The sequence below is a fragment of the Suncus etruscus genome, chromosome 1 (assembly GCF_024139225.1).
Source record: "Suncus etruscus isolate mSunEtr1 chromosome 1, mSunEtr1.pri.cur, whole genome shotgun sequence".
Taxonomy (NCBI): domain Eukaryota; kingdom Metazoa; phylum Chordata; class Mammalia; order Eulipotyphla; family Soricidae; genus Suncus; species Suncus etruscus.
In genome coordinates, this window is record NC_064848.1 from 159,261,754 (window position 1) to 159,288,825 (window position 27,072).

The window sequence follows — 27,072 nt, forward strand, 5'->3', positions numbered from 1 at the left end:
CTGACTTGACTTTGGACGTTTTCGCTCCGTTTAACATCTCTTGGGAATGGTGGCAAATTTGGAGCCTTCAAATCCCATGACTGGCCGGCACTCGGCGGTGCCATGCTCGACCGACCAGGCCTGGCTAGTGGCTCCTGGGGCCTCGGGCTGGCGGCCAAGACCTTTCACCTTATGCCCCGTGTGCTTGGCAGCCCCGAATGTGCCGCCGGCCGCCTGCAGTAACTTCAGACCTCTTGGGCGGGGCCTGGGCAAGAACCACTCGGAGGCCCAAGAGCGGTTCGTTCCCGTCCTACTTCCTGCGAGTGACCTTGGGGGCTCCTCGTCTAGTCCGGCGGGGCATGGGCTTGGGGTCCGGGGCACCGATCGCCTGGGCCTGGCCTCCCCTCGGCTGCTGCTGGTCCCCCGCTCACCACCCCAGCTCCGCCGCCCTGATCGGCGCCTGGGCCTGAGCGTCCGGGCGGGGCCGGGCGAGGGCCATGGAGCCCAGGCGGGAGGGCCCGGCCGCCCAGGGCGGGGGGCCGCGGGGGGCGACGGCGGCGGAGCTCGTGTACCACCTCGCGGGGGCGCTGGGCACCGAGCTGCAGGAGCTGGCGCGCCGCTGCGGGCCCGAGGCGGCCGCGGGGCTGGTGCCGCTCGTGGTGCGGGCCCTGGAGCTGCTGGAGAAGGCGGCCGTGGGGCCCGCCCCGGACGCGGTGAGTGGGCGCCTCGCTCCCCGCTCAACTACAGCCTTCCGGGCGCGGCAGCCCCGAGCGCCCCCGTCGCTTTCCCCAGCTGCAGGTGTCTGCGCAGCGGGCCGAAGCGGAACTGCGGCGCCTGCGGGAGGAGAACCAGCAGCTGCGGGAGGAGCTGCGCTCGGCGCCTCAGGGTGAGTGGCCGACCGGCCGGGCCTGCCTGCCTTCGGGGGAGGGTCGCGAGGCCGGGCCGCCCCTGAGATCGCTTCTCCCTCAGAGGAGCGCGCGCTGCTGAGGCGCCTCAAGGAAGTGACCGACCGGCAGCGGGACGAGCTGCGAGCGCACAGCCGGGACCTGCTGCAACGAAGCCAGGAGACCGAGGCCGTGAGGGCGGGGCCGGGAGAGCGGGGAGGGGAGGGGTAGGGGCGGGGCTTCCCGGGGCTCGCGGCGTTCGCCCCGCCCACCAGCCGCTCTCGCTCCGCCCCCAGCTGCAGGAGCAGCTCCAGCGCCTCCTGCTGGTGAACGCGGAGCTGCGGCACAAACTGGCGGTGGTGGAAACGCAGCTGCGCTCTGCGCGTGACCGCGAAAGGGAGCGGCTGCTCGAGAAAGAGCCCACCACGCAGGAGCCTGGGTTGGAGTCCGCGGGTGCGGGGCCCTCGGGGTCTCCTGAGGAGCCCGTGAGTGCCTGATTAAGTCCAGGGACCCAGAGTTGGATATGCAGCTTGTTAACTGGTTCTCCAGGACCTCACCCACTGTTTGCCCTATCTCACTTGGGGGGTTCCGTATTGCAGTCTTTCCCCACAACTCTCCCTTCCTGTCACTGCCTCTAAAGTCTAACCTGTCTGTGACGGCCTGCAGGCCGGGGAGCTCTGAGTTTCAGGTGGCCCTCTGTGTATATGTGTGGGAGTTTGGGTGGAGGGACACCCCTAGTGATGCTGGGCCCACTCTGCTTGATTGCAAGAGTCACTCCAGGCAGTACTTAGATGCTGAGGATAGACCTGAACCTCTGCATGCAAAGCATGTGTTTGCAAGCAAAGCCATCTCCTATGGAGGCGACCCTCTAACCAGGCACTCCTTGTGTAGGTGGATGGCTCCCAGCATCCAGCCTGCCCTTCCAAGGCAGAGCCATGCGCTGCCTTCAGTCGAGATGAGGTTGAGCAGATACTTAAGGAGCGGAATGAGCTCAAAGCCAATGTGTTCCTGCTGAAGGAGGAGTTAGCCTATTTCCAAAGGTAAGTGGAGCCAGTCCCAGCACTGCCTGATTCCTGAATACCACTGGGAATGACCTCAGGGCACAGAGGTGGGTATAGTTTCTAAGTCCTGCCAAGTGTAGCCCAAAATCCAAAGAAGTGTTTCTAGGAGGATTGCTCCCTGTGCTAAGGTCTGGGAATGTTAGCAAGATAGTAACTCAAAAAAGGGGAGGTTCCCAAATAAATATAGTCATGGATCATATGCTGGTCTTGAACACGTCCTTCCTGAGTTTGATCCCTGGCACTCCATATGGTCCCCAAAACCCCATCAGGACTGATCCCTGGCTCTGTGCTCAGCTAAGCCCTGGGCACTGCTGGGTGTAGCCCTAAAATGAAACAAAACAAAGGGAAGAGACGGAGACCACATATACAGGTATTTGAGGTGAGATCTATTGGCATCCCCGTGCTTACCATCCTCCCATTTTCTCTGCAGGGAGCTGCTCACAGATCACCGGGTACCTGGGCTTCTGCTTGAAGCCATGAAGGTGGCTGTCAAGAAGCAGCGGAAGAAGATTAAGGCCAAGATGTTAGGGACCCCAGAGGAAGTAGAAAGCAGGTCAGTTCCTGATTCCAGTTCCCCTAAATCAGTGGTTGGCAACCTTTTTTTTTTTTTTTTTTTTTTTGTTTTTTGGGTCACACCCGGCGGTGCTCAGGGGTTACTCCTGGCTGTCTGCTCAGAAATCGCTCCTGGCAGGCACAGGGGACCATATGGGACACCGGGATTCGAACCAACCACCTTTGGTCCTGGATCGGCTGCTTGCAAGGCAAACACCGCTGTGCTATCTCTCCGGGCCCACCTTTTTTTTTTTTTTTTTTTTTTTTTTTTCAACTGAGCCAAATCTCCCCAAAACCACGATTGAAATTTACTTTGAGAGCCACACAGGGCGCACACTGACAGAGGCTAGGAGCAGAGTCCTGACTCCTGGAGCGGCGGCCCGGCACACAGTAGAGCCAAATTAAAAGTGTAAAGAGCCACATCTGGCTCTCGAGCCGCAGGTTGCCCACCACTGCCCTAAATCCACCTTTCTCCCTTCTGTTGAACCCACTAACTTTATGGTCTGGCCCTATTGAACACAGCCTCAACACCTCTTGAGCATGCTGACTAGATCTGACCCTTTACCTCTTGATTATTTCCAGTCATCTACTGAATCATTTCAAATCTGTCACCCCTAGGAAACTACTCATTTATCCTAATCACTCACTGAGTCTGTCACCTAGCCTTGTCACTTCTTTTTTGTTTGTTTTGTTTTTTGGGCCACATGAAATGGTGCTCAGGGATTACTCCTGATTCTGCTCAGAAATCACTCCTGGAGGCTGGTCCGATGGCAGTGGTTTATCAGAACTTATTAACGTTAGTATCACAAAAGTTGGTATATAACCCCACACACACACTGCTCAATTTGACTGGCTTTAAAAAAAAAAAAAGAAAGAAAAGAAAAAGAAACCACTCCTGGCAGGCTCAGGTTTTGGTAATCGAATGTGGGTTGACTGCGTGTAAGGCAAACACCATACCTGCTGTCCTTTCACTGCAATCCCGCCTTGTCATTTCTTGACCCTATAAACCTGGCCTGGCCAATACTGAGCTTGCTGTCTGGTCTTCTGTGAAGAACATGCCACTTTGGTCTGCTCTTCCACACCACAGTCCAGCCTGCTTTGGCTTTACCCAACTTACTATTTTGGCTTGATCATGTCTTCGGTCTACTGATATGGCCAGGTCACCTCCTAAACCTGCTGTCCTGCCTGCTGTCCAAAACTGGCACCCTCTTCTCTGGCTCTGCTGCTCCCTTGTGCCATATTTGTTGTGCCAATCTTATTACTTCCATTTTCCATTTCCTGCCTTGGCTGGATCTGTGTATGCTGCAGTTGTGCTGCAGCTTTGCCCAGATCTGCTGTCAGGCCATAACACCAAAACCTCAGGACATACTTCCTATGCCCAGCTTCATCTTCTCTTCAGTTTGGTGGCCTCTAGTCATCCTGCCCTCTTCTGTCTGCTCCTGGGGCTGCACAGAAGCTGGAGCCCTACTGCCTGTCAGGACTTTGATGAATGGCTCCCACATCTCTCTCTGCCTCAGCGATGATGAAGATGGCTCCTGGCTCCTGCTCTCCAACGATAAGGAAGAACCCCCAGCACCTGAATCCAGAATCCAGAATTTGTATGTTGGTAAAGGAGACAGGGGCTGAGGGAGGGGCCGCTGTGGTTTTTCCCTGAATGCGCTTTCCTACCCCCTGCTATCTTGTCCCCTTTCTGCTGCTGCTCTTAGCCCAGACTTTCATGACTCTGGTATCCAGGCTCAAAGACTCGTGGGTCTCCCTGCAGCTTTGGCTTGTGGTATCGTGGTACGGCAGAGGCCCCTGAGGCTGAGACGTGTGGCTCAGCTGCCTGCATACAAGGGAAAGAAGAGAAGACGCCACAGCCAGCCACTCTGGAGCCTGTGGGCAGCCCTGTGACCCCCAACTCCTGACCTGCACTGTTTTCAGGAGGCAGAGGCCAGCTTCTGGAACCTGTCTGTCAATGGGTTGTGTGGCCTTAAATGAGGACAGGGCTACATTTTGGTCATAGACTTTCTGTACTCCAGAACATGACAGGAATGCAGGCATCTTCCTTCCCTTCCTTCCCTACCTCTCCCCTCCCCTTCCCTTCCGTTGGTGCCAAACCTCCAGTGAAGATAAAAATGTTTCCTCTCCTGGGGCCGGAGAGATGGCATGAAGGTAGGGTGTTTGCCTTGCATGCAGAAGGACTGTGGTTCGAATCCCGGCATCCCACATGGTCCCCCGAGCCTGCCAGGAGCGATTACTGAGCGTAGAGCCAGGAGTAACCCCTGAGCGTGGCTGGGTGTGACCCAAAAAAAAAAAAAAAGAAAAGAAAAGAAAATGTTTCCTCTCCTCTCCCCATCACCTGCCCCCTTCATTGGGCCCATGATCTAAGCTGTCATAATAAAGCCCATAATACCCAGAAACAGCTCTGTGTCTGTGTTCGCCATCTACCCCCTGCCAGCCATGACGTGCCAGTGGCCTTAGCTTTGCCTTGGTTAGTTGTCACCAAGTCCTTTCACTGCTCTGACCTACTGGAAAGCCATAGCTCCCCTGTGCCCCACCCTCACCCCATCCCCTTGCCTGTTCCCATTGTCCCAGAACTGGCTTCACTCATTCTTCCTGTCGCTCCAGACTAAGGCTGGCCCGGAAAACCCCCACTTGGGCTTCACTGTTGTTTTCCTTTCATTTTTTCTGGTGTTTGGTCTTCCCAGCACCTGCCCGCCCTCTAAGGGAGGTGCCTCATGGCAGCCCGCCCTCCGGCCTGGTTTCCTCAGGAAAAGCCTTGGAAGGAAGCAGGGAGGGGGTTGTGGGTAGAAGGGGCCAGATTAGCCCTGGACCTCCTGCTGCACCGGCCACCATGGCACCAGGCATGCTGCTGCCACTGCTTCTGCTCCTGACTGAGGGGGCCCAAGGGTCCGAGCTGGACCCTACAGGGCGTCACGTCTGCAGGGCCAGTAGGTGGGTCAGGTGGGGGTTTGATGGGAGCGGGGTGACTAAACTGGTGATGAGGTGTTGGGAGGAGAAAAGGCCTCAGGGTGCGGCAAGGGACAGGCTGCTGGCAGTGGAAGGACCAATGGTGAGAAAGCCAGAGAGAGAAGACAGGGGAAAACTTGGGGACATTGGGGCTGTGACCTGGTCTAAGCCAGCCTGAGGGAGTCAAGGTAGCTGCCCAGATCCTAGCCCATGACACTGAGACACAGCGGCAGAGCCAGGCTGCCCTCGATTGAACCTGCTCTGCCCCACAGCCCCTCGGCCGAGCTCCAGTGCTGCCCAGGCTGGAGGCAGAAAGATCAAGAATGCAGCATTCGTGAGTAGCCAGGACGGATCCCCACTGGGTGCGGGAAGGCAACACTGGGATCCCTTCCTGCCCTCCTGGGGCCCCTTTCCTCTCCTGTGACACCCCCTGCCCCGAACAAGAAATCAGGAACCAGTGGGGCCAGAGAGCCTCCAGGGTGCCCCCTCCAGTCCTTCCAAACTGGGTGGGGGTTTTCCAGCTATCTGCGAGGGGCCAGATGCCTGCCAGGATAAGGAAGTGTGTGTGAAGCCAGGCCTCTGTCGGTGCAGACCCGGATTCTTCGGTGCCCGGTGCGACTCCCGTGAGTCCTGCGTCTTCTGGAAGGTGGCGGGGGTGAGGGCAGAGTAAAGAAGAATGGAGGGGTGGAGCACTCCAAGGCTAGACGGGGCAGTGTTCCTCCTCAGACTGAGAAAATCGAGGCCCAGGGGCAGGAAATGACACTCCTAGATGTCCTGAGTCATTTGTGAAGTGAACAGTGCCATCCATGGCTTAGGGCTCCTCACTTTTCTTTTCAGCTTCTTAGAAAAGATGGGAGAAGCTCCTCAAAATTACAAAATGGACAATTCTGCATCATCCCCTCCTACCCTTCTTATCCTGGGGTGGACAATGGAAGGAGGCCTCTGGTAGAAAGGGGTGTGTGAAAGAAGGGCTGATGGATTGATGACTACCTGAAATTGGGCTTAAGAGAAAATTTGGGTTGGGTTGGATGTGGCTGTTGGGGCCCCTCTGGCTTTTGAGAAAAGTGGAAGGGGCATGGAGCCTGCGCATCTGTATTCCAGGTTGACCTTGCCCATCCAGGAACTTTGTATTCTGGATTATAGGAGGGGTCGAATGAGACACCATGGCAGGCTTTGTCTGGGACTGGAAATGAGCTGGGCCCCAGAAGGAGAGGGGTCTGTCCCTGGCTCATGGCAGGCAAGCCTGGCACCCTTTTGTCTTTCTTGTGACTTCATTTCTTCTCGCCCTGATTCTTCCAGGCTGCCCAGATCAGTATTGGGGTCCTGACTGCCGTGAGATCTGCACCTGCCACCCACATGGCCTGTGCGAGCCAGCCACGGGCAAGTGCCGCTGTCTAGTGGACCGCTGGGGCGAGCACTGCGAGTTTGCGTGCACCTGCGGCCCACATGGGCGCTGCGACCGGGCAACGGGCGAGTGCCACTGTGAACCGGGCTGGTGGTCATCCACGTGCCGCAGACCGTGCCAGTGCAAACTTTCGAACTCGCACTGTGACCCTGCCACCGGCTCCTGCCTGTGCAAGCCGGGCTGGTGGGGCCACCGCTGCCGCTTCCCTTGCTCCTGCAACAGCTCGCCTTGTACAAAGGAGGCAGGCCGTTGCATCTGTCAGCCTGGCCAGTGGGGCCCAGATTGCCGGCACTCATGCGAGTGCCTGCAGGGCCATTGCAACGCCGCCAACGGCCAATGCATCTGCCCTGCTGGCTTCCGTGGTGCCCACTGCGAGCAGCCCTGCCCACGCGGCAGCTATGGGGTGCAGTGCCAAGAAAAGTAAGTCCAGGCAAGGAAGGGAAGGCCACCAGAGAGAAAAGGGGAGAGGTAGAACATGGGGTGGTGTAGAGGGGTTGTGTTTTCCTCCAAGACGTGTGCATGCGTGCGAGTGGGCACAGGTGAGCAAATGCCTTGCATGCTGCCGACCGAAGTTGTTTTTGTTTGTTTGTTTGTTTTGGGGGTGGGGTACATTCAGCACGCTCAGGGGTTACTCCTGGCCCTATGCTTTGAAATCGCTCCTGACAGACTTGGGGGACAATTTGGGATACCAGGGATAGAACACAGTTAGTTCTCTGTTGGCCGTATGCAAGGCAAATGCCCTATCCACTGTGCTATTGTTCAGGTGCCCAAGTTGTTGTTTTTTTGTGAGAGGGTTGTTTTTTGGACCATACACAGTGATACTCAGGGATTACTCCTGGTTCTGTACTCAGGAATTAATTACTTCTGGTGGTGCTCAGGGGATCATGTGGGGCTCCAGGGATTAAACACAGATGGGTTGAATGCAAGGCAAGTGCCTCACTCACTGTACTCTGGCCCCTGCCAACCCCAGTTTGATCCTATGCTTTGACCCAAGAACCTCTGGGTTCGGTCCTGGAGATCTTTGGTGCTACTGGGATGAGCCTAGGTAATTCATAGGTGGTCTGACAGCTCTGCATGCTCCACCCCTCCAATGAACCACTGGCTAATAGAGTAGGAACCCACACCTCTTCAGCACTTCTTGGTTAATACTGTTACTTCCCCTATCAACAATATTAATTAGGGGCCGGGCGGTGGCGCTCGAGGTAAGGTGCCTGCCTTACCTGCGCTAGTCTAGGAGACGGACCGCGGTTCGATCCCCCGGCGTCCCATATGGTCCCCCAAGCCAGGAGCGACTTCTGAGCGCATAGCCAGGAGTAACCCCTGAGCGTCACCGGGTGTGGCCCAAAAAAAAAAAAAAAAAAAAAACCAATATTAATTAGCCAAACTACGAAACAAAGAATTAACTTTATGGGTGCCAGAGCAATAGCACAGCAGGTAGGGCGCTTACTTTGCAAGCAGCTGACCCAGGTTCAATTCCAGCATCCCATGTGGCCCCCTAGCCTGCCAGGAGTGATTCTTGAGCACAGAGCCCCAAAACAAAACAAAAATATAAATTAATTAACTTTGTGGGCTCAAGAGACAGACATTCCAGGAATTAAGTAGGGCACTTTTGCTGCATGCTGCCAGCCATAGGTCCAATCCTGACACCTCACTGCCTGGCATGATCCCTAAGCAAAGAGCCTAAAGTAAGACCTAAGCAACTCTGGGTGCCAATTATGTCCCAGTAAAATTAGAAAAAAATGAAAAATAAACTTTTGTTTTGGGTTTTTTTTGGGGGGCCACACCTGGCAGGACTCAGGAGTTACTCCTGGCAGGCTCGGATGACCATATGAGATGCTGGGGATCGAACCTGTGTCAGTCCCAGATTGGTTACGTACAAGGCAAACACCCTACCCACTGTGCTATTGCTCCAGCCCTGAAAGATAAACTTATTATATGAAAAGAAACATTCCAGGGACCAGAGCAATAGTGGGTAGGGCGTTTGACTTGCACATGGTCTACCCAGGTTCAATCCTGGGCATCCCATATGGTCCCCCGAGCCTACCAGGAGTGATTTCTGAGCACATAGCCAGGAGTAACCCCTGAGTGCTGCCTGGTGTTGCCCAAAAACCAAAAAGAAACAAAATAAAGAGAAATGTTCCATTTTTATACCTGAGGGAGTAGGAGATAGACTACTGAGTCCCATTACTGCCAGACATCAGGGACAGCTGGGGTTGGTGAGAGGATAATGGCAGAGTGTGGGTGTCACATGGTTGCTGTGGCTGGGCTGTGAGCTCCTGGTGTGCCCTTAGGCCACCTGGGAAGAAAGGTGGGACTTTAGGATTTTAGAAGTGCAGATAACACTTGCTGGGGGGGGGGACGAGGGGGGGGGGAACACAACTGAGGCCCTGAAGGGTGCTTTCTAGTGTCTGTGGAGGCCTGGGTGGGAACTTCACCCCTCCATTCCCAGGATCCTACAAACCACTTTTCTTTCCAGATGTGGGCACTGCAGGAACCAAGAATCCTGCTCTGTAGACACAGGCAGTTGTGTGTCCTGTGAGCCAGGCTGGAATGGGACCCAGTGCCAGCAGCCCTGTCCAGCGGGTACCTTTGGTGAGAGCTGCCGGCATCAGTGCCCCCACTGCCGGCTTGGGGAGGCCTGTCAGCCTGACTCTGGGCACTGTCAGCGCTGTGACCCTGGCTGGTTGGGGCCCAGGTGAGGGGCAGTCCTGGGGGCGGGGTGCACCATCTTCCCATCTTCGAGACCATCCCTTTTTCCCTCTGGGAGCACCCCTCTGGGTCTATCCAGGCTACTGTTAAAGCCTGGGTAAGTCCTCAACTTCCTGCCCTCTGCCCCTTCCAAGGACACAGTCAGGCCCCAGTTTGTAACACACCTTTATTTCTGAGAGGAGAGTTGGGTTCCTGAGTGGAGGAGCCTGGGGGTAGGGGTTGACATGGGGCTCTCTGGTGCAGTCAGTCAGCCCTCACCTTGCCTTCTCTCAGGTGTGCAGACCCCTGCCCGGCTGGCACCTTTGGAGAAGATTGTGCCTCTCTGTGCCCACCTTGTGTCCAGGGGGCCTGTGATGCAGTGACTGGGGAGTGTGTCTGCAATGCTGGCTACTGGGGACTCAGGTGAGGCAGGGCACCTAGAGGGGCTGTTGGGCCCCTTTCAGGCCACAATGCTATATTGTCCTGACTTCCCTTCCTGGCTCCACCACCTCCCACAGACCCACCAGACTCCTCATGACTACGAACTGACACCTCCCTTTGTGGGGGCTTTGCCTCCTATAGGAGAATCCAAATGATGCCAGGTTAAACTGACATGTCCCTCATGTGTGGTGACAGTGATCAAGGGTGGGTTCCAAACACTTGTTTCCCTGGGGCCTTCAGCAGAAGACCAATTACATCATGTCTCCTGAGTCAGGTGATACCCCAGGAGACAGGAAATGGTCTCGGGGAGGAGGCACCTCAGAGGGGAGAAAGGGGCCTGAGGGGGACCAGCCAGCAAAGGATGGAGACAGGAAATGGTCTCGGGGAGGAGGCACCTCAGAGGGGAGAAAGGGACCTGAGGAGGACCAGGCCAGCAAAGGATGTGGACAATGAGAGGTGGATTCTGTCCTTGTCCCAAGTTATATTCTAGTGGTCTGGGGCTCCTGGGTTTGGAAGCTTCTGGAAGACCATCTTGGGGACTGAGGAGTATGCTTGGGCAGCATCCAGGAAGCTGGCCTAGCTGGGAATCAGGCATAGTGCCTAGAAGTCCCCTGCCTTCTTTGTCCCTGCTCACCCAGCCTCTTGGCCATCCCATAGCTGCAACACCTCATGTCCATCCGGCTTCCATGGCAACAACTGCTCTGTTCCCTGCGAGTGCCCAGAGGGGCTCTGCCACCCTGTCTCTGGATCCTGCCAGCTGGGTAAGACAGAAAGCGATATGGGGTGCAGAATCCAAGGGTTAGTGGACCCTTAACAGGGCTGCAGGGGCCCAACTTTGTGAGGGAGGCCAGGCCTGTATAAAGGACATTCCCTTAATCAGTCTGAAACTAATCTAGATGCTTTGGAACCTCTGAGAAGCCAAAGCAGAGTCCAGGACATGAGCAGCAGGGTTGGGTTTTGGGTTGAACTTAGGGTAAGAACTTATGGGGCCATGGGACCAGAGTGATAGTACAGTAGGTAGGGCACTAACCTACATGTAGAATTAAAATATAAAGTATAGGGGCCAGAGAGATAGCAGGGAGGTAAGCCTTGCCTGCAGAAGGACGGTGGTTCGAATCCTGGCATTCCATATGGTCCCCCGAGCCTGCCAGGAGCGATTTCTGAGTGTAGAGCCAGGAGTAAACCCTGGGTGCTGCGGGTGTGACCCCCCCCAAAAAAGCCAAACAAAATAAATAAATAAATAAAATATAATGTATAAAGTCCATGTGTTGGGTGAGGTCACTCCAGGCAGCATGTTTCTCACCCCTTAGGCTGATGGGGTCTGATGAAGAAGGGTAGTAGAGGTGGAGATATAATTCACAAGCAGTCAGTAAAGCTTCATCAGAGTCAGCTTGCTTTTATTCTGTGGCCCTCTCCGCCATGAGTCTCTCTCTTTCTCTCTCTCTCCCCCTCCCTCTTTCTCTCTTTTCCTCTTTCCCTTTCTCTCTCCCCTCTCTCTCTTTCTCTCCTTCTCCCTTTCTCCCTCTTTCCCTCCCTCTCCTATGCCTTTTGCTGACTCTCCTATCTGCCTCTCTGCCTTTTTGCTGCTTCTTCCACCAGCACTTTGTCTGCCCCATCCCAGGTATGGGCAGGTCTGATCATCCAGGTGAAATTTACATCTCAAAAGAAAGTTTAGGTAAAAGGGTGGGGTTCACCTTACTAGGCACTGACCCAACAGATGACCTTGGGTTTGGTCCCAGGCATCCCATATGTTCTCCGAGCTAGCCAGGAATAATTCCTGAATGTAGAGCCAAAAAAACAAGTTTGTAAGAAAAACCCTGAACCCATTAACCCATTAGGAAGGAATAGAGCCGCGGGAAGGCAGCCTGGAGGACAGAGACTTTAGAGTCTACCTTTCTAGAAGGGGAAGTGGAGAGACGATCCCATGGGTGGGACCATCTGGGGAGAGGCAACTCTGGAGGGCCCCAACACTGATCCCACTCTTCTCCCCCAGGCTCTCACAGTCAGGACACGGCCCTCATTGCAGGCATCCTGGTGCCTCTGCTACTGCTGCTTCTGGGAATTGCCTGTTGTGCTTGCTGCTGCTGGATAGCCCGTCTACCCCCCAAGGACAGGTGAATACTGGCCTGTCCCTTCCTAAGTCCATCACTCCATCCCATGTAGAAGAAACCCAGGTGGTATTCTCATGGGTGTTGGGTCTGGCCTTGTCACAAATGTAGGTCAAAGGGAAAGGAGGTAGTTGGCAGTGATCTATCTATCTGCCTTCTGGTAGCCTTCCTGGGGGAGCCATTGAGATGCCTGAACAGGGAAGCCCAGGATCAGTCTGGGTAGGAGGGTGGGGCAGAAAGAAAAGGTCTCTGTGGGCAGGGAGGGAGGAAGACCAGTCCTTAAACTGCCCAGTGACAGGCAGATGTGCAAATGTGAGTAGTGGTATAGCAGGGAAGGTGTTTGATTGTTGGGGTTTTTTTTTTTTTATTCTTTTTTTTTTTTTTTTGGAGCTTACTCCCAACTCTCTGCTCATTTATCATTCCTGGTGGGGCTCAGGGGACCATATGTGGTGCTGGGGTTAAATCTGGGGCAGCTGCATTCAGGGCAAGTGTTCTGTTATACTAACTTTTTGGCCTGTGAGAAATTTAGAGTAGGGAGCTACAGAAATTTCTTTCCTTTTCATCCATTGATTTTTTTTTCCTTTTGATGCCACACCCACTGCTCAGAGATTTCTCCTGATAGAACCTGGGTCAGATGCAAGGCAAATGCCTTTACCCCTGTACTCTTTCTAGTCCTGATGATTTTCTGAGAAAGAAGGGAAGACACAGTAATACTGCCTAGAATTGGGGTCAGAGAGATAGCTACAGCACAGCGGTAGGGCATTTGCCTTGCAAGCAACGACTTCTGAGCTCAGAGCCAGGAGTAACCCCTGAGCAACCACCAAGTGTGAACCAAAAAACAACAACAACAACAACAACAAAAATTCTGTCTAGAATAGAACTTGGTTTCATTACTAAATCTCTTCACTCTTCTTGGCTTCTCTGAGATCCAATAACCCCAATAGCATGGAGGTTTGACGTGGGGTTGGGACAGAGGGCGAAGGGTGAGTACTCTCAGCTCACAAAGGACTCTGACCCAGGGTGGCCTTTGGGCCCTTGTACACAGTCCCATGCCATTTCTCAACTCTTTGTCCTGTGCACCCTTATCAGCATTCAGACTGGAGGACAATGGCTGCTGTATCCTGGGAAGTCACTAATGGACCATCCCAGGCCACTCCCTTAGAGCCTGAGCCTGGGATAGGAGCTAGCTTTTGAAAGGAGAACAAGTTTGCAGGCTATCAGTGGAAAGACTGAATGGAGCGTTACTCCCCATTGGTGGTAAAGGGAGGGTGCCCCTGAGCTTATGGTGCTGGATACCTGGAGAGTAATAGCACTCAGAAATATCTGGGGTAGGAAGTCTCTATAGGTGTCCAAGCTCCATACTAGGTTCTGAAAACTGCTCAGATAGACAGGAGTTGCCCCTATTTTGTTGTTTTGTTTTGGACCACACCTAGTGATCCTCAAGGGTTACTCCTAGCTTTGTACTTAGGAATTACTCCTGGAGGTGCTATGGAGACTAGAGGGAATGCTAGTGAGCAAACCAGGGTCAGAAGCATGCAAGGCAAGAGCTTTAACCACTGCCTATCACTCTGTTCCTGGCTTTACAAAAGAGGAGGCTGAGGCCTGAGGAGGAACTGAGTGACTGAGCCAGTGACTGCCCCTGGCACATGGTCCTGATTTTACACTCAGGTCGCCAGGCCTCAGGCACTGTGCTACTATCTCCTTTACATTAATGCTAGGACCAAAATGGGCCTGGTTCTATTCTTACTTTCTTTCTTTCCTTTCTTTTGTTTGTTTGTTTGTTTTGTTTTGGGGCTATACCCAGCAGAGCTCAGGAGTTACTCCTAGTTCTGCACTCAGGAATTATTCCTGGTAGACTCAGAAGACTATGTGGGATGCTGAGGATTGAACCCAGGTCAGCCATGGGCAAGCAAATGCCCTACATGCTGTGCTCTCTCTCTGGCCCAGCCATTGGTCCTTTTGTCCTGCCTCCATGCTGTCTCCTCTAAAGCTTCTACTGACCACTCTCCTCCACCTTCAGGCCAGTGAGAGATGGAGCTGCTGTGTCCAGAATGAAGCTGCAGGTATGGGGAGCACTGAGCAACTTGGGCTCAGCACTCCCCTGTGGGTCCCTCAGCAGCCACAAGCTTCCCTGGGTGACAGGTGAGTGCAGGGAGTGTTGGGTGGAACAGGGCCAAGGCTTCCCATCGGGCTCTGTGCCTGACATGAAATTCCCGACAGTGTCACACCACGACCCAGAGATCCCCTTCAACCACAGCTTCATCGAGCCACCCTCTGCAGGCTGGGCCTCTGACGACTCCTTTTCTTCTGATCCTGAGTCTGGAGAAGACAATGAAGGGCCTACCTACTGTGTACCACCCCAAGAAGGTAGTTCCCCCCACAGAGCACCTACTCAACTCTTAAGCAGTGGACTTACCCATCACGGCCTTCTCATATGTATGAACGTGTGTGTGCCTGAAGGGATCGAATCCAGGGCCTCACATATGAGAGATCTATGCTGAATGCTGAACATATTCCTGGCCTCATATTTTCTTCTCTGTTTCTTCAGCATATGTGTGCCAGACACCTTTCTGTGCCAGATGCTCTTCCTGGCTATGGAGCATGAAAAGGACAAGGTAGATCCATGTCCTTTCTGAGGGCAAGAATCCCTCAGAGAACCACATTGCAGGTTTTGCTGTAGGACTTGTCATCCTGGCCAAGTGGTGACACAAAGAAGTGGACTAAGTTGAGTCCTACAGAATTGGCATTGGGTCCTACAGAATTTATGGGCACTGGCCCAGTGAAAGCAGCAGGAAGGGAGAATAGCAGTTTAGGAGAGAAACAGAGTCTGTGTGGGCCCAGAGGTGTGAAGGAGGGACTGTGTGGTGACATTAAAAGAATCTAAGGGAGGCCAGAATGATATCACAGCAGGTATGGTATTTGCCTTGCACGCAACCGATCTGGGTTCAATCTCTGACATCCCATATGGTCCCCAAGCCTGCCAGGAGCAATTTTTTTTGTTTATTTTTTTGTTTTGGCCACACCCATTTGATGCTCAGGGGTTACTCCTGGCTAAGTGCTCAGAAATTGCCCCTGGCTTGGGGGGACCATATGGGATGCTGAGGGATCGAACCATGGTCCTTCCTTGGCTAAGCGCTTGCAAGACAGACACCTTGCCTCTAGCACCACCTCACCAGCCCCCAGGAGAAATTTCTGAGCTCAGAGTTAGGAGAAACCCCTGAGTGCCGTCAGGTGAGCCCCCCCCCCAATAAAAAGAATCAGAGAGATATTAAATGTTTACCTTGTTCCATCCCCAGCTCTGCTTTATCTTCTGAGCACTTTTGGAACCAAATCAAAAAGCAAATATTTAAAAAGAAAGAGTGTGAACTTCGTTTGGGCCATAGGTTAAGGTTCTTTCCTTGTATACAACTGATCCCATATGACTGACACTACCTGATGTTCCAAGCACTACCAGGAGTGGTCTTTGAGCACAGAGTCAGGAGTAGCTCTGATCATTGCTGGTTTTTAAACCAAGGTCCTGCAAAAAAAAAAAAAAAAAATTAGGGGATTGGCTGGGGTGTTTGGGTAATATCAGGAAGTGCTCAGGAACTATACCTAGCTCTATGCTTAGAGTAACCCCTGGTGGTGCTCAGGAAACATGTTTCCTGGGAAATCAACCAGTATGAACTGGAAATCAAACAGTATGAACTGATGCAGCTGCATGTAAGGCAAGTGCCTTACTTCTTGTACTACTTTTCTGGCCTCCAGAAAAGAGTTTGAACTTAGTTAGAAGATGGATTAATGGGGCTGGAGCAATAGTACAGTGAGTAGGGAACTTATATTTCATATGGTTGACCCAGAGTCAATCTCTGGCATCCCATATGGTCCTCTGAGCCCTGCCAGGAGTGATTCCTGAGTACTGAGCCATGAATAAACCCTAAGCAGAGTTGACCATAGCTCCAAAACAAAACAAACAGGAAAGGAAGGAAGGAAGGAAGGAAGGAAGGAAGGAAGGAAGGAAGGAAGGAAGGAAGGAAGGAAGGAAGGAAGGAAGGAAGGAAGGAAGGAAGGAAGGAAGGAAGGAAGGAAGGAAGGAAGGAAGGAAGGAAGGAAGGAAAAGGTCTTTTCTCAAGAGAAAAGAATATAGGTAGTATGAACCCAAAGCAGCCCTTCACAAGCTACCCTGCATCCCACTTTTCCTTGTCCCATTTTTGAGACATCCCAGAAAAAACTGGGTAAGATGGATTGAGATGGCCAGTCCAGCTCTGGTCAAATTTTTATGTCTCAAGACTATACTTTCAAGGATCATTTCTATGGTATGTGACTAGAGAAGTTCCTCTGATCATGTAGCACACTCGAAGCCACGAGGAGGAGCCAGAGCGTCTGTCCTCTCCTGAGTGTGAAGCCGGCTTTGGGTGTTGCTTCTGTGACTGCCTTTGGCCATTATTGATGATTGTTCTTCTCTTCCTTTGGAAGGGGCAGAGGAAGTGGTAAGAAAAAAAGGGGGAAAAAAGGAAAAAAATTTTATGTCTCCTCTGCCAGGATTGGTCCCTGTGGTACAAGCAGAATCTTCAGAGTGCAGCCTGGCTGAGGGTCCCTTCCTGCCCCCCGAGGACACCTCCACTCCCTTCACCATCCCACGCACGTCCAGTCTCGCCCGAGCCAAGAGACCATCTGTCTCCTTTGCTGAAGGCACCAAGTTTGCTCCACAGAGTCGCCAAGGCTCTGGGGAGCTCTCCAGCCCACTCCGAAAGCCCAAGAGGCTCTCCCGGGGCGGCCAACCAGGTTCTGAAGGTCAGGAGGCTGAGGAGGTTACAGCTCCAGAGCAAGCAGAGAAGGAAGAGGCACCTCCTAGTGCTGCTAGCCCACAGGATTTGGCTGCTGGCCACCGCCACATCCCACTTGGTGGTCAGACAGTGGCAGAACGCGTGGAAGCCATCGAGGGCAGTGTCCAGGAGAACTCAGGCTCCGTGACTACCATCTACATGCTGGCAGGGACTCCCAGGGCAGCTGAGGGCCCAGTACGGTCAGTCCTCCGCCGCTTTGGTAGTTTCCAAAAAGGGCAGACAATGCCCAAGATCAAGAGCACCATCCCCAAACCTCCACGCCGGGCTCTGAGTCGGAACAAGGGCAGTCCTGGGTTGGCCTCTGGCTCTGCCAGTCCAAGCTCTAGCTCAGCTTTTCCAAATGAGGAGCTTACTGGAGCCTCAGAAGCTTCAGGAACCAGACCGGAAGAAGTAGCCAGAGATCAGGAAGATGGTCTTTGTGGGTCTGGGAAGGCCACCGAGGCTACCCCCCTGGAACAGGAACCACAGAAGCTGACTGGAGAAGAAGGGCAGGAGGAGCCCCAGTATGAGAATGTAGCACCCATCTGTGGGCCCCCAGCACCCTGAAGAACTTGAATTTGGATAGTAGAAAGTATGCATCCAAAGTGGATCAGACTATATCCTATGCTGGCGAGGACCCCAGGAGCAGGAAAAGTGTGCCAGAGACTGCCCTCTCCCAGGGATTGCAGACCAGTTGGCTGTGGGTCCCAGCAGCACTCAGAATGTTCTGGAAGGCCTGGCAGAGATCAAATGGGAGGAAGTCAGGAAAGTGAGAAGAGGCAATGGGGACTTTTTTATTCTGCCCCAAAGGCTATGCTTTCCTTCATCTGCAAAAAAACTTTTCTGAAATGGGAGACAACCTAAATGTTTGGTGATCAAAGATGCGTTAAATAAATATTTCTTTGTATGGATTCCTAAACAAGGCTAAAAATCATGTTGTATGGGAATATCTGACTTGGGAAAAGGTTCAAGTTCTACTGTTCAGAGTAGAAAGTAAATTTTCTTCTTTGTTTTGTTTTGTTTTGTTTGTTGTTGTTGTTTCTTTGTTTTTGGGCCACACCTGGTGGCACTCAGGGGTTACTCTTAGCTCTGTGTTCAGAAATCATTCTTTTTTTAGTTTTTGGGCCACACCCGGCAGTGCTCAGGGGTTACTCCTGGCTATCTGCTCAGAAATAGCTCCTGGCAGGCACGGGGGACCATATGGGACACCGGGTTTTGAATCAACCACCCTTGGTCCTGGATTGGCTGCTTGCAAGGCAAACACCGCTGTGCTATCTCTCCAGGCCCCAGAAATCATTATTAACAGGCTCAAAGGACCAATGGGATGCTAGGATTGAATCTGGGTCTGTCCCAGGTCAGCCACATACAAGGCAAATGCTCTACTGCTGTGCTATTGCTTTGGCCTCAAAAGTAAGTTTTCTTTTTATACATTTAAGGTTTTGTTTTGCCTCAGGAAACATGTTTAAAATTCTCTGTTTTATGACTCCTTACCAGGCATCAGGCCCTGAGTGCAATCCTAGGGACTGTCCACATGCATAGATCCCTGAGGATACAAGAAAGTATGTGACCATGCCATGCCACAGCAGCTCTTTTTTTTTTTTTTTTTAAATATGGAACGCTTCACGAATTTGCATGTCATCCTTGCACAGGGGCCATGCTAATCTTCTCTGTATCGTTCCAATTTTAGTATATGTGCTGCCGAAGCGAGCACACCACAGCAGCTCTTGACAGGTACCACAACCAAGTGTATAATCCCTGGTCATTGCAATAATAACAAAAGGAAAGGGAAAGAGAAAAAAGTATATAGAATTCTCGGGGCCGGAGAGATAGCATGGAGGTAGGGCGTTTGCCTTTCATGCAGAAGGATGGTGGTTCGAATCCTGGCATCCCATATGGTCCCCCGAGCCTGCCAGGAGTGATTTCTGAGCACAGAGCCAGGAGTAACCCCTGAGCGCTGCCGGGTGTGACCCAAAAAAAATTCTCTCCCCCGGCCCACACATACTTTATTTTGTGGCAGGGTACTGGCTTTGTACTCAGGAATAGCTTCTGATGGTGTTCTAGGGGCCATATAGGTTGGTGTGGATCAAACTTAGGTTGGCTGCAAGCACATAGACTCTATGTTCAACTCTGGATGACACACTTTTTTTTTTTCAATTTTGTGTTTTGGACCACACCCAGTATTACTCAGAGGCTACTCCTAGCCCATGCTTGGTAGTCAACTTGGTGGTGCTCAAGGGACCATGCAGTGCTTGGGAGCAAACCCAAATAACCCACATATAAAGCAAACAGGGAGCTACAACAATGTGAGCTCTCTTCCTATCATAGAATTCTCCTTTTGCATATATATTATAATTGTATTATGTGTGCACAAGTGTAAAGGATTTAACCCAAGACCTCCCAAATGTAAGAAAATACTTTGACACTGAACCACATTTTCTGTCTACAATTTTTTAGGGGATGGGGTGCAGTTTGGACCACACCTAGCTATGCTCAGTGATTAGGAGGTGCTCAAGAGAGAAACTGCATGTGATGCTTGGAATTTGAACTAAGGCTGGCCACCACATGCAAGGCCTTTACCCCTGTACTATCTCTCTGGCCCCTGCCTATAAACTTTACTTTTTCTTTTCTTTTCTTTTTTCTTTTTGAGCCATATTCAGCGGCGCTCAGGGATTACTCTTAGTTCTATGCTCAGAAATCACTGCTGGTAGGCTTGGGAGTGCAGATGAGATGCCAGGGATAAAATATGTGTTGGCTGTGTGGGTGGCAAATGCCCTACCCAAGGGGCTATCGCTTCAGCCTGAAACTTTTCTTTTTTAAGTATCAATTTTTTTAGTATTAATTTTTTAATTAATGTTATTTTTCTCTAGAAGATGACATTATGTCTAATATCAATTTTTCTCCCAAATTTCTATATAATATGCTAATTTTTTTAGTGACAATTTTTCTTTAACATTTTTCAAAGAGGGCTTTATGGATTGGAGCAATAGGGCACTTAACTTGCACACTGCCAATCAGGGTTCAATTCCAGCATCATATGTTTCCCAGTCTGCCAAGAGTGATTCCTGAGTGTAGACCCAGGAGTGATTTCTTTTCTTTTTTTTTGGGGGGGGGGGGCCACACCCGGCGATGCTCAGGGGTTACTCCTGGCTGTCTGCTCAGAAATAGCTCCTGGCAGGCACGGGGGACCCTATGGGACACTGGGATTCGAACCAACCACACCTTTGGTCCTGGATCGGCTGCTTGCAAGGCAAACACCGCTGTGCTATCTCTCCGGGCCCCCAGGAGTGATTTCTGAGCCCTGCCAGGTATGGCAGGAGCAGGGGAAGGAAGAGTTTGCTGGTGCTCAGGGATTTGTCCCCTCAAGGGGCTCTGTGGTCATGCCCAACAGTGCCAAAGATGACCCTCACCTCCTCCACCCTTGGCCTCCTGCAGGCAAAATATGTGCTCAGACCTTTGAGCTATCTCTCTGGTCCCTAGATTGAATTTTTTTAATTTATTTGGTTTTGGCCACACCCAGTGGTGCTCAGGGGCTATTCCCAGCTCTGTGCAGTGGAGTTGCTCTTGCTGGTATTCAGGAGACTGTAAATAAGTGATGCTGGGAATCAAACCTGGATCTTCCATATATAAAATATGTTCTTATGAGAATTCATTAAAGCTCTTTGAACTGAATTTTTGTTTGTTTGTTTTTTGGGCTACACCCAGTGATGCTCAGGGGTTATTCCTGGCTCTGTGCTCAGAAACTAATTGCTCCTGGCTTAGGGGACCATATGGGATGCCGGGGATCGAATCCAAGTTCACCCTAGGTCAGCCACGTGCAAGGCAAACGGCCTACAGCTGTGCTTCCACTCCAACCCCTTGACTGAAAAAATTTTGGGGGAGTAGGGCAAGTGCCCTACTGCTGTGCTATCTCTCTGGCCTTGCTGGGCTGAAATTTTAAGAAAAAATTATAAAGCCCAGTATGGGAACTATAGCCTTTTATGTGGCTGACTTCGGTTTGATTTCCAGTGTCCCATATGGTTCCCTGAGCACTTCTAGGAGGGATTCCTGAGTACAGAGCCAAGTGTAAACCCTAAGCACCGCTGGTTATAGTCCAAACCCAAAATAATTAGATAAAAGAGGTTGTACATCCTAAAAATAAGTAAATAAAGGCCCAGTATGTATGCTCTAGGTTTGATCCCTAGAACTGAGAAAAATTATAAGGTTATTTTTTCTTTTGTTAAAAAGTACTAAAAGTGCGGGGGGTGGGGGTGGGGATGGAGCAACAGTGCAGATGTAGGGTGTTTGCCTTGCATGCAGCTGACCAAGGACAGACCTCGGTTCGATCCCCAGCATCCCATATAGTTCCCCAAGCCAGGAGTAATCCCTAAGCATCACTGGATATAGCCAAAAAAAAAAAAAAAGTAGGGGCCGGGTAGGTGGCGCTGGAGGTAAGGTGTCTGCCGTGCAAGCGCTAGCCAAGGAAGGACCGAGGTTCGATCCCCCGGCGTCCCATATGGTCCCCCCAAGCCAGGGGCGATTTCTGAGCACATAGCCAGGAGTAACCTCTGAGCGTGAAATGGGTGTGGCCCAAAAACCAAAAAAAAAAAAAAAAAAAAGTACTAAAGAGGCTAGAGCAATTACACAGTAGGCAATATGCTTGCTTTAGATATGGCTGACATGGTTTCAATCCCCAGAATTCTATATGATTCCCCCAAACCCCACCAGGAGTGATTCTTGAGCATAGAGCCAGTAGTAAGCCCTGAACACGGATGGGTGTGGCTTATAAAAAAATATAAAAGGGGGGCCGGAGAGATAGCATGGAGGTAAGGCATTTGCCTTTCATGCAGAAAGTCATTGGTTCAAATCCCGGTGTCCCATATGGTCCCCCATGCCTGCCAGGAGCAATTTCTGAGCATGGAGCCAGGAGTAACCCTGAGCACTGCCGGGTGTGACCCAAAAAACACACAAAAAAAAAAAGAATAAATAAAAAAATAAAAGGCCTGGAGAGCTAGTTCATGGGGGTTCAGATGCTTGCCTTGCATATAGCTGATGTCATTTCTTTTTTTTTGGGGGGGGGCCACACCGGCCTTGCTCAGGGGTTACTTCTGGCTGTCTGCTCAGAAATAGCTCCTGGCAGGCACGGGGGACCATATGGGACACTGGGATTCAAGCCAACCACCTTTGGTCTTGGATCGGCTGCTTGCAAGGCAAACGCCGCTGTACTATTTCTCCGGGCCCTGATGTCATTTCTATCCCAATGATCCCATATGATCCCGAAGAACCACCAGGAATGACCCCTGAGTGTAAAGCCAGGAGTAAACCCTAAGCACCACCACTAAATCTAAAAGAAAGAATGGGGCCCAAGCGGTGGCACAAGTAGTAGGGTGTTTGCCTTGCACACGCTAACCTAGGATGGACTGCGGTTCAATCCCTGGTGTCCCATATGCTCCCTCAAGCCAGGAGCGATTTCTGAGTGCATAGCCAGGAGTATCCCCTGAGCATCACCAGGTGTAGCCCAACCCCCCACCAAATCTAAAAGACAGAAAATGTACTAAAGTTCAGACATGGGGAGGGCGGAGAGATAGCACAGCAGTAAGGCGTTTGTCTTGTTGCAGCCGATTTAGAATGGATGATTCAATTCCCAGCATCCCATATGGTCCCCCATTCCTGCCAGGAGTAACCCTGAGTGTCACCGGATGTGCCCCCCCAAAAAAAAGTTCATACATGTATAAAGTGAAAATGAAATTTCCCTTTTTTTTTTTTTTTTTTTTTTTTTGGTTTTTGGGCCACACCCAGCGGTGCTCAGGGGTTACTCCTGGCTGTCTGCTCAGAAATAGCTCCTGGCAGGCACAGGGGACCATATGGGACACCGGGATTCGAACCAACCACCTTAGGTCCTGGATCGACTGCTTGCAAGGCTAGCACCACTGTGCTATCTCTCCGGGCCCGAAATTTCCCTTTTTCACAGAAGAGGGTAAGGGATTTCTAGGTGGGAGCCAGTCTTAATTTATTTTTTTAAACCATTGGTTTTATTTTGGGCCACAGCTGGCATTTCTCAGGCATTACTCTGGCTCTGTACTCAGAAATCACTCTTAGCAAGGCTTGAGGATAATATATTGAGAATGAACCTGTACTGTCTCTGTACTACCCAGTGTACTATCTCTCTGACTTCTGGAACCAATTTATTTATTATAGAACACCTTTGGTCTTTTTGTTTGCTTGTTTTGTCTTTGGGTCATATCCAGCAGCGCTCAGGGGTTACTCCTGGCTCTGTGCTCAGAAATTGCTCCTGGGAGGGCTGGAGAGATAGCATGGAGGAAAGGCATTTGCTTTCATCAGAAGGATGGTAGTTCAAATCCCGGCATCCCATATGGTCCCCTGGGCCTGCCAGGGGAGATTTCTGAGCATAGAGCTAGGAGTAAACACTGAGCACTGCCAGGTGTGACCCCCCCCCCCAAAAAAAAAAAAAGAAAAGAAAAGAAAAGAAAAAGAAATTGCTCCTGGCATGCAGGGGGGACAACATGGTATGCTCGGATTTGAACCAACCTTCCGTACTGGGTCCACTGCGTGCAAGTCAAATGCCCTACCACTGTGCTATCTCTCCAGCCCCAATACCTTGTTCTGAATTATTTCTTCCTATACTTTTATTATCTAGTCAAAAAAGAAAGAGTAGCTTCCCTTCTATTCCATCTTTTTTTTTTTTGGTCTGTTTGTTTTGGGGGATCACACTGGACGATGCTCAGGGTATACGCCTGGCTCTGCAGTCAGGAATCACTCCTGGTAGGTTCAAGGAACACTGGGGATTAAACCTGGGTCTGTCTGCTGTGTGCAAGGCAAGCACCCTACCCACTGTGCTTTCACTTCAGCCCCCATTTGAACAGCTTTGAGGCTTTCAGATGTTTTTTTGACACATAAGAAAGAGTATTTAAAGGGGCCGGCGCGGTGGCGCTAGAGTTAAGGTGTCTGCCTTGCCAGCGCTAGCCTAGGACGGACCACGGTTCGATCCCCCAGCGTCCTATATGGTCCCCCAAGCCAGGAGCTACTTCTGAGCGCACAGGCAGGAGTAACCCCTGAGCATTACCAGGTGTGGCCCCAAAACAAAAAACAAACAGAAAAAGACATGTCTTTGGGGCCGGAGAGATAGCATGGAGATAAGGTGTTTGCCTTACGTGCAGAAGGACTGTGGTTTGAATCCCGGCATCCCATATGGTCCCCCGAGCCTGCCAGGGGCAATTTCTGAGCATAGAGCCAGGAGTGGCCCCTGAGCGCTGCCGGGTGTGACTCAAAAAACCAAAAAAAAAAAAAAGAAAAGAAAGAGTATTTAAAACCAAAACAAAACAAAAGCACATACTGAGCATACTGTCCTGCGATTTTTATCTTTCTTGCCATATATCCTGGATATCTTTTTGTTTTGTTTTTGATTTGGTTTGGTTTGTGGGCCACACCCGGCAGTGCTCTCGGGTCATTCCTGGCAAGTTCAGGAGACCATATGGAATGCCAGGAATCAAACCTTGGTCAGCCACGTGCAAGGCAAACACCCTACCCACTGTGTTATCACCCCAACCCCTATCCTGGTTATCTTTTGATGCTGGTGAAACTAGAGATACGTCTTTCATATGTAAAATAAAAAATACTGGTGCAGGTGCTGCCTGTGTCCATGCATCAACTCTTTCTTTCTCTCTTCCTTCCTTCCTTCCTTCCTTCCTTCCTTCCTTCCTTCCTTCCTTCCTTCCTTCCTTCCTTCCTTCCTTCCTTCCTTCCTTCCTTCCTTCCTTCCTTCCTTCCTTCCTCAGAATTATTAAATAAAACCTGGTTTGGGGGGCTGGAGCAATAGCACAGTGGTAGGGCATTTGCCTTGCATGCAGCCGACCCAGAACAGACCTGGGCTTGATTCCTAGCATCCCATATGGTCCCCAGACAGTCCTCAGAACCCCTTCAAGAGTGATCCCTGGGGCCTGAGAGATAGCATGTAGGTAGAGCGTTTGCCTTGGATGCAGAAGGACGGTGGTTGGAATCCCGGCATCCCATAAGGTCCCCCAAGCCTGCCAGGAGCAATTTCTGAGCGTAGAGCCAGGAGTAACCCCTGAACGCTGCCAGGTGTGACCCAAAAAAAACAAAAACAAAAAATAAAAGAGTAATCCCTGAGCATAGAACCAGGAGTAAGCCCTGAGCACTGCCTGGGTGGCAAAAAATAAAAAAAAGGTAGGAGGAATCGGGGGCTGGAGTGATAGCACAATGGTAAGGCATTTGCCTTGCACGTGGCCAACACTGGATGGACCTGGACCTGGTTCAAATCCTGGCATCCCATATAGACCCCTGAGCTTGCCAGAAATGACTTCTGAGTGCAGATCCAGGAGTAAACCCTGAGCACTGCCTGGTGTGACCCAAAAACAAACAAACAAACAAAAAAGTAGGAGGATATGCAGAAAGCGTAAGAGCACTGTAACAGAGCACTGCAAGGTTGACTCTTGGCAACAATATCAGCAGAGGGAAGGAAAGGGGACTCCTGCCTTTTTTGTTGTCTCTGAACAGAGTTCACTGAAAGGAAAAGTAAGTTTTAAGAATGAGCAGCTGAAAAACAGGCTGTGTTTTGTTTTGAAACATCAAAATATGCATTAAAATGTTCTGGGGCTGGAGCAGTGGTGCTAGAGGTAAGTCATCTGCCTTGCAAGCACTAGCATAGGATGGACCTCGATTTGATCCCCTGGCATCCCATATGGTCCCCCCAAGCCAGGGGCGATTTCTGAGCACATAGCCAGGAGTGACCCCTGAGTATCAGTGGGTGTTGCCCCCCCCCCCCCCGAAAAAAGGTCAAGTTCTAAGGTTTAACTTTTTCCTACCTTTTTTTTTTTTTTTTTTGGTTTTTGGGCCACACCCAGTGGTGCTCAGGGGTTACTCCTGGCTGTCTGCTCAGAAATAGCTCCTGGCAGGCACGGGGACCATTTGGGACACCGGGATTCGAACCACCACCGTAGGTCCTGGATCTGCTGCTTGCAAGGCAAACGCCTCTGTGCTATCTCTCCAGCCCCATTTTTTTCTACCTTTGTTTTTCATATTTTTTCTTTAGAGTATCTGATAGCCTTTATTTCGGTGGGGAGCCACACCCAGTGATGCTCAGGTCTTACCTGGCTCTGCACTCAGGGATCATCTTGATGTGGCTCGGGAAACCATATGGGGTGCCAGAATTCAAACCCAGGTTGTTGTGTACAAGGCAAGGGCCCTGCCTGCTGTACTATCTCTCTGGCCCTGATTACTTATACTTTTGCTATTTTTTTCATTGTTTTTGATTTTTGGGGAGCTGTACCTGATCATGCTCAGAGCTTACACCTGGGATCTGCACACAGGGATCATTCTTTTTTTTTTTTTATAATTTTTTTATTTTGAATTATGAGAACAAAAGATGCAAAGAAAGAGAATAAGGTAAAGTTACAGTGGAAGGACAATCACCCATAACATAATTCTCAGAAGAAGTCCCCTTGCTGATATCTTAACTTTGAACTTTCAGCCAAAGAAAGTTAAGATAAATAAAACAGAATCCATGTGCAATTACTTTGTCCCTCAAGTTCCCAGATTGTAGCACATTATAATATTTCTTTTTTTTTTTTTTTTTTTTTTTTTTTGGTTTTTGGGCCACACCCGGTAACGCTCAGGGGTTACTCCTGGCTATGCGCTCAGAAGTCCCTCCTGGCTTGGGGGACCATATGGGACGCCGGGGGATCGAACCGCGGTCCGTCTCCTAGGCTAGCGCAGGTAAGGTGGGCACCTTACCTCCAGCGCCACCGCCCGGCCCCACATTATAATATTTCTTAACAGCACACAAGGCAATCTAAAGCCATCAAACTTACATAACTCCTTAAACATTAGAGGCATAGTATTTTTTTACATTTCCATGTACATGCATATTAGCTTAAGTTAACCTCAAATTTTAAGTGGGTGCGTTTTTAAGGATTAGAGTCAAAGGAGCACAGTAAAAACGGTGTTAGAGTGGCAATTGTTGTTTGCATAGGCCCACCAAAATATGAGAGGGATGGAAAGGAATAACCTTGGCCTAAATACAAAGAGAAGGGATCATTCTTTGTGTCTATGTGAAATGCAGAAGCTCGAACTCAGGTGGCTGCGTGTAAAGCAAGTACCCTACCTGATGAACTATCTCTGCAATCCCTAAAGATATTTTTTTTGGTAGGGGTGGGTTGCATCATACCCAGCAGTTCTCAGGGA

General features: G+C 51.0%; 2 protein-coding genes and 2 non-coding genes across 6 annotated transcripts; 3 read left to right on the forward strand and 1 right to left on the reverse strand.

The window, feature by feature from the left end:
- The first annotated feature begins 476 nt into the window (after positions 1-476).
- Positions 477-4,878, forward strand: RILP (Rab interacting lysosomal protein). Its single transcript, XM_049782596.1, has 8 exons — positions 477-692; positions 772-865; positions 949-1,055; positions 1,160-1,348; positions 1,755-1,903; positions 2,355-2,477; positions 3,994-4,074; positions 4,239-4,878. Exons 1-8 carry the CDS (start codon positions 477-479, stop codon positions 4,381-4,383), a joined length of 1,104 nt encoding a protein of 367 aa, XP_049638553.1. The 3' UTR covers positions 4,384-4,878.
- A 26-nt stretch (positions 4,879-4,904) lies between these two features.
- SCARF1 (scavenger receptor class F member 1) lies at positions 4,905-17,806 on the forward strand. 3 transcript variants are annotated; one of them, XM_049782239.1, is made up of 11 exons: positions 4,905-5,413; positions 5,701-5,762; positions 5,950-6,051; positions 6,728-7,253; positions 9,310-9,528; positions 9,816-9,944; positions 10,620-10,723; positions 11,956-12,076; positions 14,091-14,212; positions 14,291-14,437; positions 16,592-17,806. In XM_049782239.1, the coding sequence occupies exons 1-11, from the start codon at positions 5,313-5,315 to the stop codon at positions 17,440-17,442; spliced, it is 2,484 nt and encodes an 827-aa protein (XP_049638196.1). In that variant the 5' UTR covers positions 4,905-5,312; the 3' UTR covers positions 17,443-17,806. The 3 variants fall into 3 exon arrangements, with proteins under 3 accessions (XP_049638196.1, XP_049638206.1, XP_049638187.1); XM_049782249.1 differs by having other exon boundaries at positions 14,328-14,437; positions 16,592-17,169; XM_049782230.1 differs by having other exon boundaries at positions 14,091-14,437.
- On the forward strand, positions 16,336-16,541 carry LOC125995278 (small nucleolar RNA U3). The gene has a single exon (XR_007490831.1). It is a non-coding gene; the product is annotated as a small nucleolar RNA U3 (small nucleolar RNA).
- Positions 17,807-18,479: 673 nt separating the features above from the next.
- On the reverse strand, positions 18,480-18,586 carry LOC125997038 (U6 spliceosomal RNA). The gene has a single exon (XR_007491622.1). It is a non-coding gene; the product is annotated as a U6 spliceosomal RNA (small nuclear RNA).
- Between the last annotated feature and the right edge of the window lie 8,486 nt (positions 18,587-27,072).

Bases quoted from the DNA above. Each gene is read 5' to 3' on its own strand.
- RILP (XM_049782596.1), top strand. From the start codon at position 477: ATGGAGCCCAGGCGGGAGGGCCCGGCCGCCCAGGGCGGGGGGCCGCGG. The intron at 866-948 runs GTGAGTGGCCGA...CTTCTCCCTCAG, and splicing joins GCTGCGCTCGGCGCCTCAGG to AGGAGCGCGCGCTGCTGAGG. The intron at 1,056-1,159 runs GTGAGGGCGGGG...CTCCGCCCCCAG, and splicing joins GAAGCCAGGAGACCGAGGCC to CTGCAGGAGCAGCTCCAGCG.
- SCARF1 (XM_049782230.1), top strand. From the start codon at position 5,313: ATGGCACCAGGCATGCTGCTGCCACTGCTTCTGCTCCTGACTGAGGGG. The intron at 9,945-10,619 runs GTGAGGCAGGGC...GCCATCCCATAG, and splicing joins GCTGGCTACTGGGGACTCAG to CTGCAACACCTCATGTCCAT. The intron at 10,724-11,955 runs GTAAGACAGAAA...CTTCTCCCCCAG, and splicing joins CTCTGGATCCTGCCAGCTGG to GCTCTCACAGTCAGGACACG.